This window comes from Grammomys surdaster, unplaced genomic scaffold (genome assembly GCF_004785775.1).
Source record: "Grammomys surdaster isolate TR1022 unplaced genomic scaffold, NIH_TR_1.0 126063, whole genome shotgun sequence".
NCBI lineage: Eukaryota > Metazoa > Chordata > Mammalia > Rodentia > Muridae > Grammomys > Grammomys surdaster.
In genome coordinates this window covers 4,566,946-4,583,465 of record NW_021620873.1, presented here as the reverse complement: position 1 = coordinate 4,583,465, position 16,520 = coordinate 4,566,946, and the positions used below count along the sequence as shown (strand labels likewise).

Sequence of the window (16,520 nt, the reverse complement as noted above, 5' to 3'; positions counted from 1 at the left end):
CAAAGAAAAATAAAACTAATAAAAAATGTCATAAGAAGAAAGAGGTAATATACTAAACCTGGAATGGGATTTAAAATACCTCCAAGGTAAGTAAAGTCTGGATCTGTAACAGAGAAGAGAAGAAAGTCATTGGTACTGAGCTTTTCTGACCTAACTTAAAGTTACGCTTCAAGTTTCCTTACATATCAATATAAGGGACATTTTCATTGACAGGTACTGCATATCACTAGACATTTAAGACATTGTTTATGGGATTAACATTTAATGAAAATTTGCATATATTTTTTCATCACAAATTGCTATTGAAAACATTAACTTTCAAATGTAGTAGCTAGTCCACTATTACATGAACAGATAAATAAAGTATGGTATATTTAGTTTAATGGAATACTGTTCAGCTTTTAAAGGAATATATTTCCTTTGTGTTGAGCTATATTAAGTGTTTTCTAAAGTGTCTGCTTCAATAAGTAGCGGTGATATTTGCAAATATAAAAATGCTACTGGCTTATAAATTGTTCATATTTAATCAGTCAAATGTTTTCTTAAAAATATTATACAGATGCTTCAACAATTATTTCTCAGTTACAATAGGAACCACAAATATAAGACTATATTCATAATCTGGAAAACCTATTTCACATACATGGTTTACTCCAAGCTAATTCCTATGAATACTGACATTAACTGAAGGTACTTTAGAAAGTCTCCAAATTACAGACTGGGAAATGAAGTAAACTATTATCTTAATTTCAGACACATTTCAGTGATTGTTCTTTTTTAAACTATAACTACACTTACTCTTATTTAATGAATCAACTAGTAGACACTAGCTCTTTTGCCCCCCCCCCCAAAAAAAAAAATCAAAGCAGAATTAAAATCTTAAATTGCACGGGGGGAAAAGCTATATGAGCTTTTTGGAAAATTAGTCAAATTTATTTTTCTTTCTTTAAAATTTATTTTTATTATTATTATTTTTGGACAGTGTCTTTATTCATAGCTCTGTCTGTCCTTGACCTTACTATGTAGACCAGACTGGCTTCGAACTTAGAAGAGATCCACTTTGCTATTGTAAGTGAATACAGGCTGGCTTTATACATGCTGTATAGTTTATAACTGGAAATATGTCTTTAAATAACAGCAGAAACAGTTGTATTTTAGTCCACTATATATCGCATATTTATTGAAATGAGTTGGCTTTCTTAGTAAAAAACTGAGTAAAAACTGGGGAATTCCTAACAGTAAAAAATATGACACAATAGAAAAATAACTCAGGAAACTTAATATAGTCCTAGATTTGCTACTATATAAGAAAAGTACTTAATTCTTAAACTTCCTCATTTATAAAAATAGATATTATTTAATATTTATGATACATCCACAAGTTTAATACCAAAGGTACTGAAGGTAACAGCAGAAGTCAATATAAGGTACAAAAAAAAATTCCAGCAATTCTAAGCATTTTACAACTTATTTGTACTTTATCTACAAAGAGTATAGACATTTCTCATGATAGGTTAAAACAAAACAAAACTATGTTCAAAGTGTCTTTACACATGAAAGTTGGTTGATTTTAAGCTAATTGGTTATTAGTTTTATGTGTGGAGGCCAGGACAACTTGCAGAAGTTAGTTCTCTCCTGCCACCTGGTGGGAATCTGGGGATTAAATTCAGGTTGCCTGGCCTATGAGCAAATGCTGTTTTCTACCTGCTGAGCCAATTTTTTTGGCCCTAAATTTGGTTAATTATTTTAAATATATTTTTGAAAATATTTAAAATATTTTAAAGAGGTCAGAGGTTTACTTGTGTATCTTCCCATATCATGCTCCACTTTTTAAAAAATTAGAAACAGGCTCTCTAATTGAACTTAATCTCTCACTGAACCTAAAGCCTGAGGATTCTGAGTGGGTCAGAGCCTCTAGGATCCTTTTGGTCTCTGTCTCCCAGTGCTGGGGTCACGGGTGTGTGCTATCACACACAGGTTTTCATTTTTACATGGTTTCTTTTACATGGGAGTGTAGGCCTTCATGTGCACAGCAAGCAGTTAAACCACTGGACCACCTTCCCAAGCCCTGAAAAACATGTTTTATTGTCTATTTCTTTTGTTTCACGAACTTTAAATTTGTGAAAATGTGACTCACATATACATTTTTAATAGCATTTTATGACAGTAAAACATCAATTACTTCAGTTAATGTAGGCAGTAAGCATTAAATACCTGACCAAATAAACAGATTGCTTATTTTGTTACAAATGACTGGTCTTAAGTTTCTGTGAACTGGTTCACAGAAGTGAATACTTTGTGTTTACTCAATCATATTCCTTACATTAGTCATTTTGAGAAAAACAAGTCACCCTAATTTAGTTGTAATAAATTCTAGATAAAGCATAGCATATGAACTATTTTTTTTTGAGACAAAATCTTCATCTAGCCCAATCTGTTATCAAATGTGCTCTCTCCTATCTCAACCTCCTGAGTAGCTGTGATTATAAGTGTGGCACATTTGCTAGCCATTTTCTGGTGTAGAGGTCAGTTGAAATGGTTGTTCAATCATCACTATTTTTTATTTCCAAAGCTAGTCTTCATCATCAAAAAGAACACAGTCCAAGAATGAGTTTATGAGAAGTCTGAACACTTGTGAGAAAACAAGGAAACAAGACAAGAGATTGTGACCTCAGTTTCTTCAAAACATGTAATTGTTCTTGTAATGTGTTTTTATGCTCCTCTCAGGTGTAGTTGATAGGAGTGAGGTTATTTTCAGCTGCTGTTATTCAGATGCGTCTATGGAAAAACATGTTTTTGTCATGTGCAGATTGTACTTGTAATTGGACACTTTATTCATGTGATTCTTCTTAGTATTTAGAGTATAAATTGCCTGATGATCTGAATAAAGTTGGCTATTGCATGAGACTTTAATCCACCTCACTTTTAGGCCCCACTCTCCTAGGTTCATGTTGCCAATTAGAGCAGTGAACAACTTTAGGTAACTTATACAATTGGACTGATACAACCTTTGCCTTTTGTTTCCAATTTTCCTTAGCACATGTTTCAATTCAGCTTGGAGTCTACATGGTAGAGAGAATTGATTCTTACAAGTTATCTACTAAGCTCTGCTCATGCACAGTGGCAAACATATATACAGTAAATATGACAGATACACACACACACACACCCTCTGTCACCTATGAAACCATGGAAAAACCTTATGTTTATATAATTAAGTGAAAGAAGTCAACTTGAAGAGTCAAGATATATATGATCCTAACTGTACATGATACAGAAATGGGAAAACATGGCCCAGTGGTTGCCAGAAATTTAGGGTGAGGGAGAGATGTGCAGTGGAACATATGAAGTTTCTAGGCAGTGAAACTGCTCTGTATAATAACAGTTGATATATGATATTTCTCATATATACTTATCATGGGACATATAATACCAAGGGTGAACTATATTATATTGAAGATAACGACTTTGGGTAATTATGATGTACCCTTGGTAATATACTGATACCACTTTTGGCAAGATGCGGATATAGATGTGGAGGAATGAGAACCACTTCCTGCTCAATTTTGCTGTGATCTTAAAATTGTTATTGAAGTCTGTTAAGCAAGTTTTCTTATTTGAAAATGTTGCCCTTTCAGTATTAGATAGATAAAAGTAATGCAAATAACTTACATAATGCTTATTGCTTCAGATACAAAGTGGTTTTATTTTTTAAGGAAAAAAAGCTAGTAATAGAGCTTTATGCATAGCATGACCAGTTTTGTAAAAAGCCTATTGAATAATGAAATCTATCTTAAGAGATAACTACCAAATTTTCATGATTTTAAGCATGAAGTAACAAGATAATTAGTTTCATTTTTGTATTTTTCAATTAACAAATTTCTCTCAGAAAAATGAAACAAAAACAATTATACACCTGGTGCACAAGGTTATTTTCTCATTCTGTTAAGTTTGTAAGCTCCTTGAGCACAGTAACATATGATTTCTCAGTTTCTACATCAGACTATGGACACTTTTCACTGGATGGAGCTTTAGAATTCGCACAGCATTTGATCAGGGTGCTTATCCGGTGTAGGGAAGACCTACATATAGCAGGCTGACAGTGCAATAGTGCCCAGATACATCCACATCCAAATTCTTGTGAATTTTACTTTATATGGTTATAAAAAAAAGAGTGGATATTGTATTACAACACAAAATATATCAATAAGAATTTTAAGAAGACTGGGTTTGAAGAAATGGACCAGCAACTAAGAACACTTGTTGCTCTATTCAGGGAGAATGGGATTCTGTTCCTAGCACCCACAGGGCAGGCTCACACCACCTGTAACTCTATTCAGGGGACATGATACCTTCTTCTGGCCTCTGTGGGCACCCTGTGCATATATGTACATGCAGATACAGACAAAGAAATAAGTAGGTATATAAATAAATAAGAAAAAGCATTTTAAGTCAAAAAGTGAAGTCATAAGTTAGAGCAATATGGTCACAGACACAGAAATGTTGAGATAGTCTGAGATAGTCTAGAGATAGTCTGATATAGTCTAGAACAATGAAAGACATAAAGAACAGATTCTAGCTGGTAGTGGTGGCACATGCCTTTAAACTCAGCAGAGGTAGGCAGTGTTCACAGCTAGCATCATCTACACAGAGTTCTAGGACAATTTCGGGCTACATTGAAACTAATTATCTCAATCCTGCTCCTTCCCAACAAAACATATTCAGTTCCTAGAGGGAGTGAGGCTTTATTGGATTTTGGAATTTTTGGCCTCTAGAAGTACAACGAATTGTGCTCTCTTTCTTTAAGTTACCAGATTTATATCAATTAGTTATGTCAGCCCCAGGAAACGAATACAGAAGGTATAACTACTTTACTATTGTCAAGTCTCAGGCACAACTTTGTGCTTAAGCGCATAGCGGTTGGATAATAGAGAAGACTAAATTCCAGATCTAGACCTCTAAATGCAGATGCAGTATTAATTTTATTGTTAAATAGTGTCTAGTGTACTTGTAGATAGTTAATAAGTACAATTAAAATAGTCTGTAAAATACACTTCGGAAACTGAAAAGAATAGATTGAATTATTTTTTAAAAAATATTTATTTTTATGTTGTTGGTCTTCAATTGTGCCCTAAAAGATGTTTAAGAAAATGCAACTTTATCTGATAAACCACAATATTAGAATGATATATGGCCTATTGTTCCCTTTAAAAATTTTTTCTTTACTTGTTCCTCAACTGATTTTATTTTGACTACAACATTTCTTTAGTCTTAACCTAATTACCTTGATCAAATTATCCTTTGCTCTTTTAAAAATATTTATTTATTTATGTATATAAGTGCTTTATTTACATGTGTGCTTGCATGACAGATGGGGGACATCAGATTTCACTATAGATGGTTGTGAGCCACTATGTAGTTATTGGGAATTGAACTCAGAACCTCTGGAAGAGCTGCCAGTGCTCTTAACTGCTGAGCCATCTCTGCAGCCCAAATTATCCTTTTCTAATCTTAAGCTTCTAAAATCAGTGATATACTGAATGGTAACTTATCTTTTAAGGACACTTAATTTGTTACCTGGGATGAATGAGTATTTTGCTCGAAATCCTAGTCCTTCAAGTTCTTCATCAGAACTAAATTTAATCCACATGAATCTTCCTGTTGACCTAATTAATGCAGGACTTTTCATGCCACAGTAACGATCTATAAGAGGAGAGAAACCAAATGGCCCATCTCGAACTTCCAAGTGATCAAACCGACATTCAAATGATGGCTCTATATAATAGCGTTCATCAAAGGACAGCTCTATTCGTTGACGAGGAGCAGCTATAAAGAAGAGTAAGCAAACAGGGCAGGATGAAGTACACATACACATGTGGACATATAAGACAAACAAACCAATCCCTTTAGTGCCTCCCATCAGAGAATTATACTGGGGGCTATGCACGTAAAAGCCATAATAAAACTCTTTCACAGGAATAATCATGCTATGTTGTAGAATTACAGTAACATTTCCCTGTGGCATATGACTTTTTTTTTTTTGAGACAGGGTTTCTCTGTATAGCCCTGGCTGTCCTGGAACCCACTCTGTAGACCAGGCTGGCCTCGAACTCAGAAATCCGCCTGCCTCTGCCTCCCAAGTGCTGGGATTAAAGGCGTGCGCCACCACTGCCCAGTGCATATGACATTTATTATATTAGCTAAATATACTTGGTTTACTAAAATTAGGAGAGGTGAAAGGCTAATGCTTGCTTACTTTATAAAAAATAATATACCATATGTGGTGTATCATATGTGATATGGAGAAAAACAAAAGAGCTCATCAACACGAACCTAGGCCCAGAAAGATCCATCAGTTAACTTACATTCCTTATCAGAGAAGTTTCTCATATATAGTAACCTACTTAGTTGAAAACAATTAAAAATTCCCATTAATATTTAACTATCATTTTGTTAATGTATTCAATATTTATAAATCTTTATTTTTATTTAACTCAACCCCATTCAATTTTTGTTCCAACTTGTTTAAACAGAGCATTTAGCTAATGCCTTCAGTTTTACAGAGAAGTACAAGATCATCTGACAAAAGAAAAAGATTTGTCGAATACCTTCCAAAATATAGATACACTCCTTGTTTGGTGGATATGAGTCAGGATAATTTGGTGAAGCAAAATGACCTCCATTGCTGGTTCGAACCCAAATGCCACATTGGGTTGCAGGAATGTGCTTGATTCCGATATTTTGTCCATCTTGAACAGAATTTCAAATATCATTACAGCAAAACATAATAAGCATTCTTTTCCTTCCCGCAATACAAAACTATTGCCTACTCTGTTGCATATATAACTTCTTAAGAACCACTGACAGAGTGAGTATAACCAACTGAGTACAACAGAAGTACAAGAAAGCTTTTGTAGACTTATTTTGACAGCTTGATAGTAGAGGACAAGTTTGCCACCAAGTTTGACAACCTGAGTTTGATCCCCAGAAGCCATATGGTAGAAGGGGAGAATCTGCAAGCTGAAAATTTCCTCAATGATAGTCCTAGGTTTCTCCGACTTGGTCTCTTGAAGTAACAGAGATTAGTCAGGAAACAGATTTATTTTTGAGGACTCCAATATTTATCTAAGAAAGGGTTAACCATACGGATCAGAGAGTCTCAAATGTCAGTTCAAATCCAAGGTAAGAACTATGGTAAACACATCGTACCTATACCTGCAGACAACTCAAGATCAGCTGTAGTGTTCTGTTAAAATATAATATTAAAATATACACACATATATAAGTATTCATACAAGTTAAAATATAAGTACACATGTAAGTTAAAATATAAGTACATAAAAAGATAACTAGAAATTTGAAGAAAGCTTCTAGTATGAAAAATAGATTGGAAAACAGAATAAAGCAACCCTAGGTACATGCAATGAAATTAAAATAAACAACAAACCCAAGTTATCAGCCATCCAACCAGTAACAACAGGGCTTCAAGTCATTTCCCCAGAGTCAGGAAAGCAAATATATTCATAAAATAAAAAGTACTTTTTTTTTTTGAGACAGGGTTTTTCTGTATATCCTGGTTATCCTGGAACTTGCTCTGTAAACCAGGCTGGCTTCAAACTCAAGAGATCTGCCTGCTTCTGCCTCCCAAGTGCTGAGATTAAAGTATGTCATCACCACCTGGCTAAGAAGCACATTCTTAAAAAAAAAATTAATAGAACCAAGCTTCATCAAATAGAGAAAATTAAAACCTCAGCAAGTTTGGGGCAGAGACAGGACGCTTGTGGGTGTGTTAAGCTTCATTGGACTGTCATCAGTGCCCTTCAATTGCTCATTTGGTTGCTTTCATACATCGAAAGAGCTGGGTCACTGTTTCAGAGACAGGCTCATAGAGACTTAAATATTTTCTAGCTTTTTCCATAAAAAGGTTTTATTTTTTGTTTGTTTGTTTTTTTTCTTGGTTTTTTGAGACAGGGTTTCTCTGTGTAGCCCTGGCTGTCCTGGAACTCACTCTGTAGACCAGGCTGGCCTCAAACTCAGAAATCTGCCTGCCTCTGCCTCCCAAGTGCTGGGATTAAAGGCGTGCGCCACCACCGCCTGGCTCCATAAAAAGTTTTGTAATTCTTAGTTTATGTAATAAAAATTGAGAAAGTCTCATCAGATTGGACAAAAATATGTGTGAAACTATATAAAAATGAAATTTTATATTTAATTCATTATTAAATTTCATAATAAACCCACCACTTTGTATAACAGTAATGTGATGGTTTGCATATGCTTGGCCCAGGGAGTGACATTATTTGGAGGTGTGTCACTTGTTGGAGTAGGTGTGTCATTGTGGGTGTGGGCTTTAAGATCCTTATCCTAGCTGCCTGGAAGCCAGTCTTGTTCCTTTGGAACAAGATGTTGAACTCTCAGCTCCTCCTGTGCCATGGCTGCCTGGATACTGCCATGCTCCTATGTTGATGGTGATGGACTGAACCTCTGAACCTGTAAGCCAGTCCCAATTAAATGTTGTCCCTTATAAGAGTTGCCTTGGTGGCCGGGCAGTGGTGGCACACGCCTTTAATACCAGCACTTGGGAGGCAGAGGCAGGTGGATTTCTGAGGCCAGCCTGGTCTACAGAGTGAGTTCTAGGACAGCCAGGGCTACACAGAGAAACCCTGTCTAGAAAAACCAAAAACCAAAAGAAAAAAAAAAAAAAAGAGTTGCCTTGGTCATGGTGTCTGTTCAAAGCAGTAAAAACCTAACTAAGATAAGTAATAAAACCCAAGAAGGCTGTAAGTAAATAGTAATGGATTCCTGATAAGACAGAACAGTGAAAATGGAGGAAATCTAAAAAAATTGAACAAAATCAAAATATTCCTAAACCCAAAGACAAAATTCATATTGAAAAACTTAATGAGTGCAGAGTATTACGTTTGTTTATTTGTTTGTTCATTTATTTATTGGTAAGATGGGTTTTGAAATGTCTTCCAGGCAAGATCAGGCCAGCTTTGAATTTGTTAACCTCCTGCCTCAACCTCACAAATGGCATGGATTAAAGGCATGCCACAAGGCCTAGTTCTGAATGCTGATGGAACCTGAATTATGATGCAGTTACATCTATAAGGATAGTCCAACAGAAAGAAAGAATGCTTATGATGTGTAAAAGGGTGAACAGTAAATATACCAATGTACCAATATCTCATGTTTCATGGTGAGAAATTAGGAGCTAATCTTTAAAACTGAAATGACAAAAAACAGTATGCTATATAAAGATTCTGAAAATTGGAAGAAAAAAAAAGCAACTATTTGTGGGTTAAGATGGTTTAGAGCAGTGGGTCTCAATTTTTCTAATTATGTGGCCCTTTAATATAGTTCCTCATGTTGTGGTGACCCCTAATCATAAAATTATTTTCACTGCTATTTCATAACTGTAATTTTGCTACTGTTATGAATTATAATGTAAATATTTTTGGAGATAGAGGTTTGTCAAAAGAGCCAGTCCTGGAACACAAGTTGAAAACCACTAGTTTAGAGGATAAAAGTTCATGACTTCTGTCACCATAACTCAGGAAGCAGTAGGAGAGAACCCACTCCCCAAAGCTGTTCTACCCTATAGATGGGCACTGTGGCAACATGTGTCCCTCTTTTTCCACACAAAATAAAGACAAAGTTTAAAATAGTTATTTTCATAAAGCAGGAAATAGGAAGGATAGAATGAAAAGTTGATTTTTTCTAACTGTTTAATATACTTTGATTTTTATCATTTAAACATATAACTTTGATGAATATAAAAAATAAAGTAGTACAGAAAATTCACTAAACTGACATAAAATTTGCTTAAAAAAATCACACTAGCAATTACAATAGGACTAACTGGCTTTGAAGACCGTACTGAAAGACTTTATTTGTTCACACTTGAAAAGACACTTTTATTTTTCTTAGTGATAGAACTGTGAATTTCATTTAATTTTTAGATGTAATTAACAGTGTACTAAAAGCTACCAGTGATGTTGGCTTTAAACAAGTTTATCAGGCCAAGCTTTTTGTAGACAATTTAGTTAACTATAGCTGATTTTGGCTAAACTGAGATCCATAGGTTGATAGAAAGCTTTAGGTCATTGCAATCAATACTCAAGAACAATGTGTTGGTAAATATTTTTGTCAACTAAGCTAGAGTCATCTGAGAGGGCACCTAAATTGAAAAAAGAAATGCTTTCAGAAGATTGGCTTGTAGGCCAGTCTATGGAGCATTTTATTGCCTAATGATTGATGTGGGATGGCCTAGGTAGGGTCATCCTGGGCAGTTGGTTCTGGGTGCTCTGAGAAAGTAGGCTGAGGAAGCCATGAGCATCAGCCAGTAAACAATGTTCCTCCACAAGTAGCTGCTTCAGTTCTTGTTTCTAGGTTCCTGCTCCACTTGGTTCCTATCTGGCTTCTTTTGATGATGAACTACAGTGTGAGAATGTAGGCCACATAAAGCCTTTCTTCCCCCAAGCTGCTTTTGGTCATGGTATTTTATCACAGTAACAGAGATCAAACTAAGAAAAGATCATGACACAGCATTCTGAAGTTGTAATTCTTCCAACTGAAACATGCCATGTACCACTGTCCATACATTACCTTGTGTCTTTTGGGCCACAGCAATCCCTTCCACTACAAGTACTGTTATTAGCAACACTAAAGAAAGAACAGAAAAAAACAGTTAAAAAGTTAAATTGATATTACATTTTACTAAGTCTATAATGAAAATCTGATTACAATAAGATTAATAACTAAAATTACTTTTTATTAGATGGGTAGTATTATGGAGGCCAAGCTGGCTTTGAACTCAAAATCTTCCTTTATCTTCCAAGTGCTACATTATAAAAATGTGCCCCCAAAGTTCAGCTTGTGGTTTCTCCACACAAAAAAGTACATATGTGGCACCAACCCACCCTTCTGTCAGCAAATTGTTACCAGACTTCATTTTTAATGTAGCCAGTTGCATGGTACTCTTTTTGGAACCAACTGTCAGTGAGAGCATCTAGATATCTATGAGATCCCCAAAACCTCTTGTGTTAAGCAGGTTTTGGCTTCTTGTTGAAATGAATCTAGAGTCTTAAAAGGTTTTAACATTACACTGAGTTTGGTTAGAGAGTTTTTTTGTAGTATCTGTTAAAACAGGTTATGGTGCTCTTACAGAGAAAGTCAAATGACATTCCTAGTATAAAGAGAATCATTGGAAGTGGTAAGGGAAAATGCAAGAGGGGACCAATGCCAGATAAGGCACTTTTAGAGACTGGCCAACTTTTAGAGTTTAAAAGTTTCCAATTCAATCTGGCCCAAAGTATTCAGGTACAATTTAAGGATCTTAGAATAGCACAAACACTGCCCTATGCAACAAGGACTATTATTTAGGAGTATATAAGCACAGGGGTCTAAGGAGATCTGGTGGGGCTTCATGGTCTTTGGCAGTGGAACTGGCGACTGTTTTAACAGCACAGAAGGGGTCAGTGTGATGACTGGGGTAAAAGCACTTTCTGAATAAGGCTAAGTTCAATCCCTAGAACAGGATCCTTAGTGGTGTCCTCTGATCTCCATGTGTATGTTGCTGCACATGTATGCCTTCACTCACACACAATAATAATAAGAAAAATTAAAAACCAAGAAAAGGAAAAGTTTCCAATTATGTATTCATTCTAGAAAGTACCGGTTTCTAGGAAAGATCCTAGTATTCTTCCATGTCTAGCTCAACCACCAGGATAATTCCTCTTGGTAAATCATACCCTTAGGAATGTCTCCAGTTGTTACTATAATGAAGGGTTGGCATAAGGGTAATTACTCTGAAATAATTTTAAAAAGCCTCTCTCTACACTGTGTTATCTGGGCTGGGTATAGTAGTCTATTTGTAAGATGGACTTACATGCCCAGATATCCAAGAGGTAGGTACCTCCAATTTCTAATTGTCAAGACCTGTTCTAGTAGCACAAATGAAAATAATCCCAACAGAGACACAAATGAGCCCTTGCATGTTTTTAAGGTTAAGATGACTTTCAGTGGAGAGGGAGGTAAGAAGAAAAGAACATCAAGTCAGTGAGGAAGAAAACCAGGCAGTACTTCATGGGGTTTGTGATGAGTGAGGGTAGGTTTTCCAGCTGACCAGTACAAGTTGGAAGGTTCATGCTGGTAACAATGGAGTTTATTGTTCTATTGTTTTTTGCTTTTTTTTTTTTTTTAAAAGAATTGCTCTAGAGGCAGAAAAAAAGTTAAGGAAGAATCTGTGCAGGGCAGTAGGGATGACTAGGATAGCCAGAGCAATGACAATCACTACGGCAGAGAAGCTGAGTGGGGAAGACATAAGGATCAGGGAGTTGCTAGAGGTTATGAGTCTCTCTCATGGTGGGTCAAACTAGTTGAGGTAGTGAAGACCTTTAGAAGTCTGTTAGAAGAGGATTAAAGAATTGGTATGGATGTCACTTTATATGACAAACAAAGAGACATTATAGGATTATGAAGAAAGAAAGTAATATATCACAGGAAAATAGTGTAAAGAAAATCCACAAGTTTCCAGCTAGATGCAAATTCATTTTTAAGTTGTACTATTCTTATCCTAGTTCTTGGGAGAAGCTGTTTTCTCAGATTGTCATTTTATTTCTTGTGGAATGTAGGCTTTTATTTAAAACTTGATTCTGGTACTAGTGGCAAGAGTTGAGGTTTATTAGCTGAGATTGAAAGAGTCAGGAGACTATTGTAAATAGTACAACCCTAGAAATGAACCCTACACCTATACTCTTTAGCTTAGCTGTACACAGGTTGAAAAAAATTTCCATGATGGGAAAGGCATAGGTTAATAGTATTGATGAACTTCCTTCAGTTGGGGCTAATAGGGAACCTAAGCTCGTATCTTTTCTAATACACTCTTCCAGGCTTTGGGATGCAAGAGCTTGATATCCTGGGAGCATGCAGTTGAAGTAATATTTAACAAAGCTAGCAGTACACTCTAATGCACATATCTGCTAGTGAGCACAGGTTGGTGAGGTAATTTCTGACACGTAGATGCTAAGTGCATTGGGCAGACAGTAATGATTCCAAAAGGAGATAAAAATGTCTTCCTGTAGGAGTGGAGAGTTGAGGTGAGCTGAGGGAAGGGCCTGGGGGAATGGCATGAGTTCCTACCAACTATGTCCTTCCATTGGTCTGCACAACTTAACTAGATGACTGAGGATGTTAAGAAATACTGACAGGCTGATTTTACAATTTGAATAAATTGTCTAGTATAATGAATCCTTTCATCACTATAAAGTTCCTAGGGGATCCTCCTATTGAATAACATTTTCCATGGCTCTAGACTAGTACTAAGGGAAAGCTTCAACTCAATGTGAAAATATGCCAGCCATAAGCAATACATCCTGTGAGGTGGTAAGGTGAATAAACTTCATCAGACTTCAAATGGACCATCAGACAGTGGGAGATGACCCTGGAAGCATGATTTGGCTTTCCGGGTTTGTTCTGGGGACATATTTACAAAGTCAATATACTTAATGAGAGTGATGAGTAAGGGCTTCCAGTCATATTGCTTTTCCTATTTGACCACTTTGTCAATATCCTAGGAAGTCAAGACACAAAAGATAAAAATTAATTGTGCAGGATGGGATGCCAATTAAGATCCACCCAAAGATGTCACTTATATCAAATGATGCTCCTGTCCCCGCCTCCATTTCCCACTCCTGGTCATGCAGAAAATAGCTTGATCCTCTATTAGTTGGTGGCTCAAGCCTAAGGTTGGGGAGGATATCAGACAGCTTACAGTCACTATGACATTGATATGCTTGTTTCTTGAAAGACTGCCGTCTAAAGTTCACGTACTTTTGTTTGAACTCTTGGGAGTCTTAATGACATCCAAGGATATAGTCCTTACTTTTATTGGTTGTCCTAAGGAAGTAAAAATTTTCTGCCCTTACAGAGTACACCCAGGTTAGATATGACCCTCAAAATGTATCCACTGACTGTATAATCAGTGAATAGAATTCTATGTTGTAGTAAATGTTATTTGGGGGTTTCTACCTCACCTTAGATCATTTAGTTCCCAAATAAAGGATACAAATCTTTATATTTATAAAAAGCCGTAAAGCATTAGAGCCGAGAGATATCTATCCTCTATGCTATTTTGTCCACTTCCCTGTCAATAACCTTGAGCTATTTCTTGACATGTTCCACCTGGGCTGCTCCTACTCCATCAGGTTGGCCCACATGGCCATGCACTCATGATCTATCTACCCCATTGTGACCTCTTCCTTCTCATCCTGTCCTCTTCCCTTGTGGTCCCTGACTGAGACCCCAAGGCTGGGAAACTTTCACAACCACCCACTCTCTTCTGCCCAGCCTAAGCTGTAGGCATCTTTACTAACTAATCAGGGATAATTTGGGGGCGGGGGCAAGGTTTACAGAACAAAAGCTGGTATATGTGAGGATCTGCTCATCTTGGAGCAACCAGGTCTTGAGATACAGTATTTAGCATTTGAATACACAGAAGCCCCAGACCAACCCACGACAGCTCTAGCCTTAGAAAAAGGTTTGGATTCTATTATCTTACGAAGGGAAACTATAGCTAATCTGATTTAATAATTACTACTGGATCATCAGAGATAACATCTTTTGAAAACTGATTGTTGCATTATGTGATTCACAAAGAAGTTTCTTGTGTATCTAGTTAGGAAGGAGAAAATGATCATTTAAGGCAAAAAAGATCAGAAGGGACGCCACAGTCTGAAAGAGGAAGCAGAACATCAGAAATGAACATATTTGAACATATTCTAACAAGTGACAGTGATATGAGTTGAGGAGGAAAAGAATTTCATATGTGGACTGCTAGCAGAGGTATTGAGTATGTGAGAGTTGAAAATAGCTTAAATAGAGAAAAGGACACAGATGAAAGAAGATCCCATGATAACTGTTCAGTGAGACAGCAACCTCTTACATACAGAATAGACTTTGGGCCAGTAGGTCAAGCTGTTGACAGTACTAACTGAATGGCCTATTTCACCTTCTTAGAACTGAGGCAAGCAAGCTTCCTAGTGCCTTTTTCATATGTAAATATATGGAAAGAAAGGATGTAGCTGGGATTTCACAAAGTGAAGGTTAGTGTCATTTTTTCCCTGACATTCTTGAGAAACTGTTTTCCATTGTAGAACTACTGAATAGGATGAGGACAGGAATTTTTCAGTAAATTGTAGAGAGATTAGAATACCAAAGATAAATTTAGTGGCCAGTTCTGGAGGTAACTTGAAAGTTCTAAAAATCCCCAGAAATGTTTTTGAGTACAGGGAGGAAGAGGAGAAGTTAAATGTCTTAAGGGTATTAAAGGTAAGATTCAGATTCCTATGTATCAAGAGATAACTCCCAAATATTTAGAGGAATTTTAATGCAGAAATGTGGCTGCTCTGATCACATTCTAGGTCTCTGTGATCACTAGACTAGAATGTAGACACACCCTTAGTACATACCTTCCATCACAAACAATGAAGGTAAATTTAGTTTGTAGAAGGAAGCATCCATGTTTGAAACTGATGTCTAATTGAGAGGCAGACAAAGTGATGAATCAGACAATGATTTGACAGAATAGTATATGTCCAACTCTCATGAGAACAGAGAGGAAAGAGAGGCAACAGAAAGAGCAGTGCAGGAGAGGAAAGACACAGTTGTACCAGGACAGCTTTACAGAGCCAGATTGTAGAGAGAGAACAAGCTAGAAACAGGTAAAGATAAAAGAAGCCAGAAGATTAGAACATATTGCCAAAGTTAGTATGAGGCTAAGAAGAACAATTCAGTCAGAAGCTGAAAGAAGCCAGATTGAATCAGTCATTGTGGAGAGGAGTTTTGAGTCAGAATTGCTGAATTGAACCACCCAGCCAGAGATCAGAAAGAACTAGGAAGGGCGAGCTTATTGAGCAGTAAGTCTCAGAGGAAGAAAACATTCTAGGTCTAGATAAGATTTTACAGAGGCTAGAAGCTTCCAGAACTAGACCTAGGTTAGCAGACAAAGGCAGTAAGCCTCTGAGACAACAATTGCTTCAGGCAAATAAAAGTTACTTTTACATAAATATGACAGAAGTTTGACAGAATTGAAGTCCTTATACCTTCTAGAGGACAGGCTTATGGCAGAAATGGAGGCTTCCAGTACAGACTTCTTGGTATGAGTCATGTAAAAACTGTTGGGGTCCAAGAGTTGCCTAACAAACCACACAAACACTGATCTCAGTCAGACAGGGTAGTTTATTGAGCATATGCCCCAGGACTGATCAATCAGGGCCTCATGTCAGACTCGGGAGCTGACTGTGACACTGAGTTAAGATCCTATAGGGCTTTTTAAGCCTGAGATCTACAAACATCTGTGCCAAGTTATTCCACCAATCAGGACTTAGGGATAAGGGATTTCCTTAAGTACATGTCTTTGTTGTACATTTATCCTGTTCCCATTGGTTGGAGTATTCAATTGTAGTAGGGGACTTGCCTTTCCTAATATTAATATCTTAACTTGCCAACTAGAATGTCAGTTA

General features: G+C 36.5%; 1 protein-coding gene across 2 annotated transcripts in view; it reads right to left on the bottom strand.

Moving 5' to 3' along the window:
• Nucleotides 1-16,520, bottom strand: part of Neto2 (neuropilin and tolloid like 2) — a 59,764-nt gene that overhangs the window by 29,224 nt on the left and 14,020 nt on the right. The window contains exons 2-5 of one of the 2 annotated variants that reach the window (XM_028755535.1): nucleotides 10,606-10,662; nucleotides 6,609-6,749; nucleotides 5,578-5,826; nucleotides 59-103 (exon numbers count right to left, since the gene is read on the bottom strand). In XM_028755535.1, coding sequence (XP_028611368.1) covers nucleotides 59-103; nucleotides 5,578-5,826; nucleotides 6,609-6,749; nucleotides 10,606-10,662 — 492 coding nt within the window. The remainder of the gene's footprint in view (nucleotides 1-58; nucleotides 104-5,577; nucleotides 5,827-6,608; nucleotides 6,750-10,605; nucleotides 10,663-16,520) is intronic. The other variant, XM_028755536.1, reaches the window with a different exon arrangement.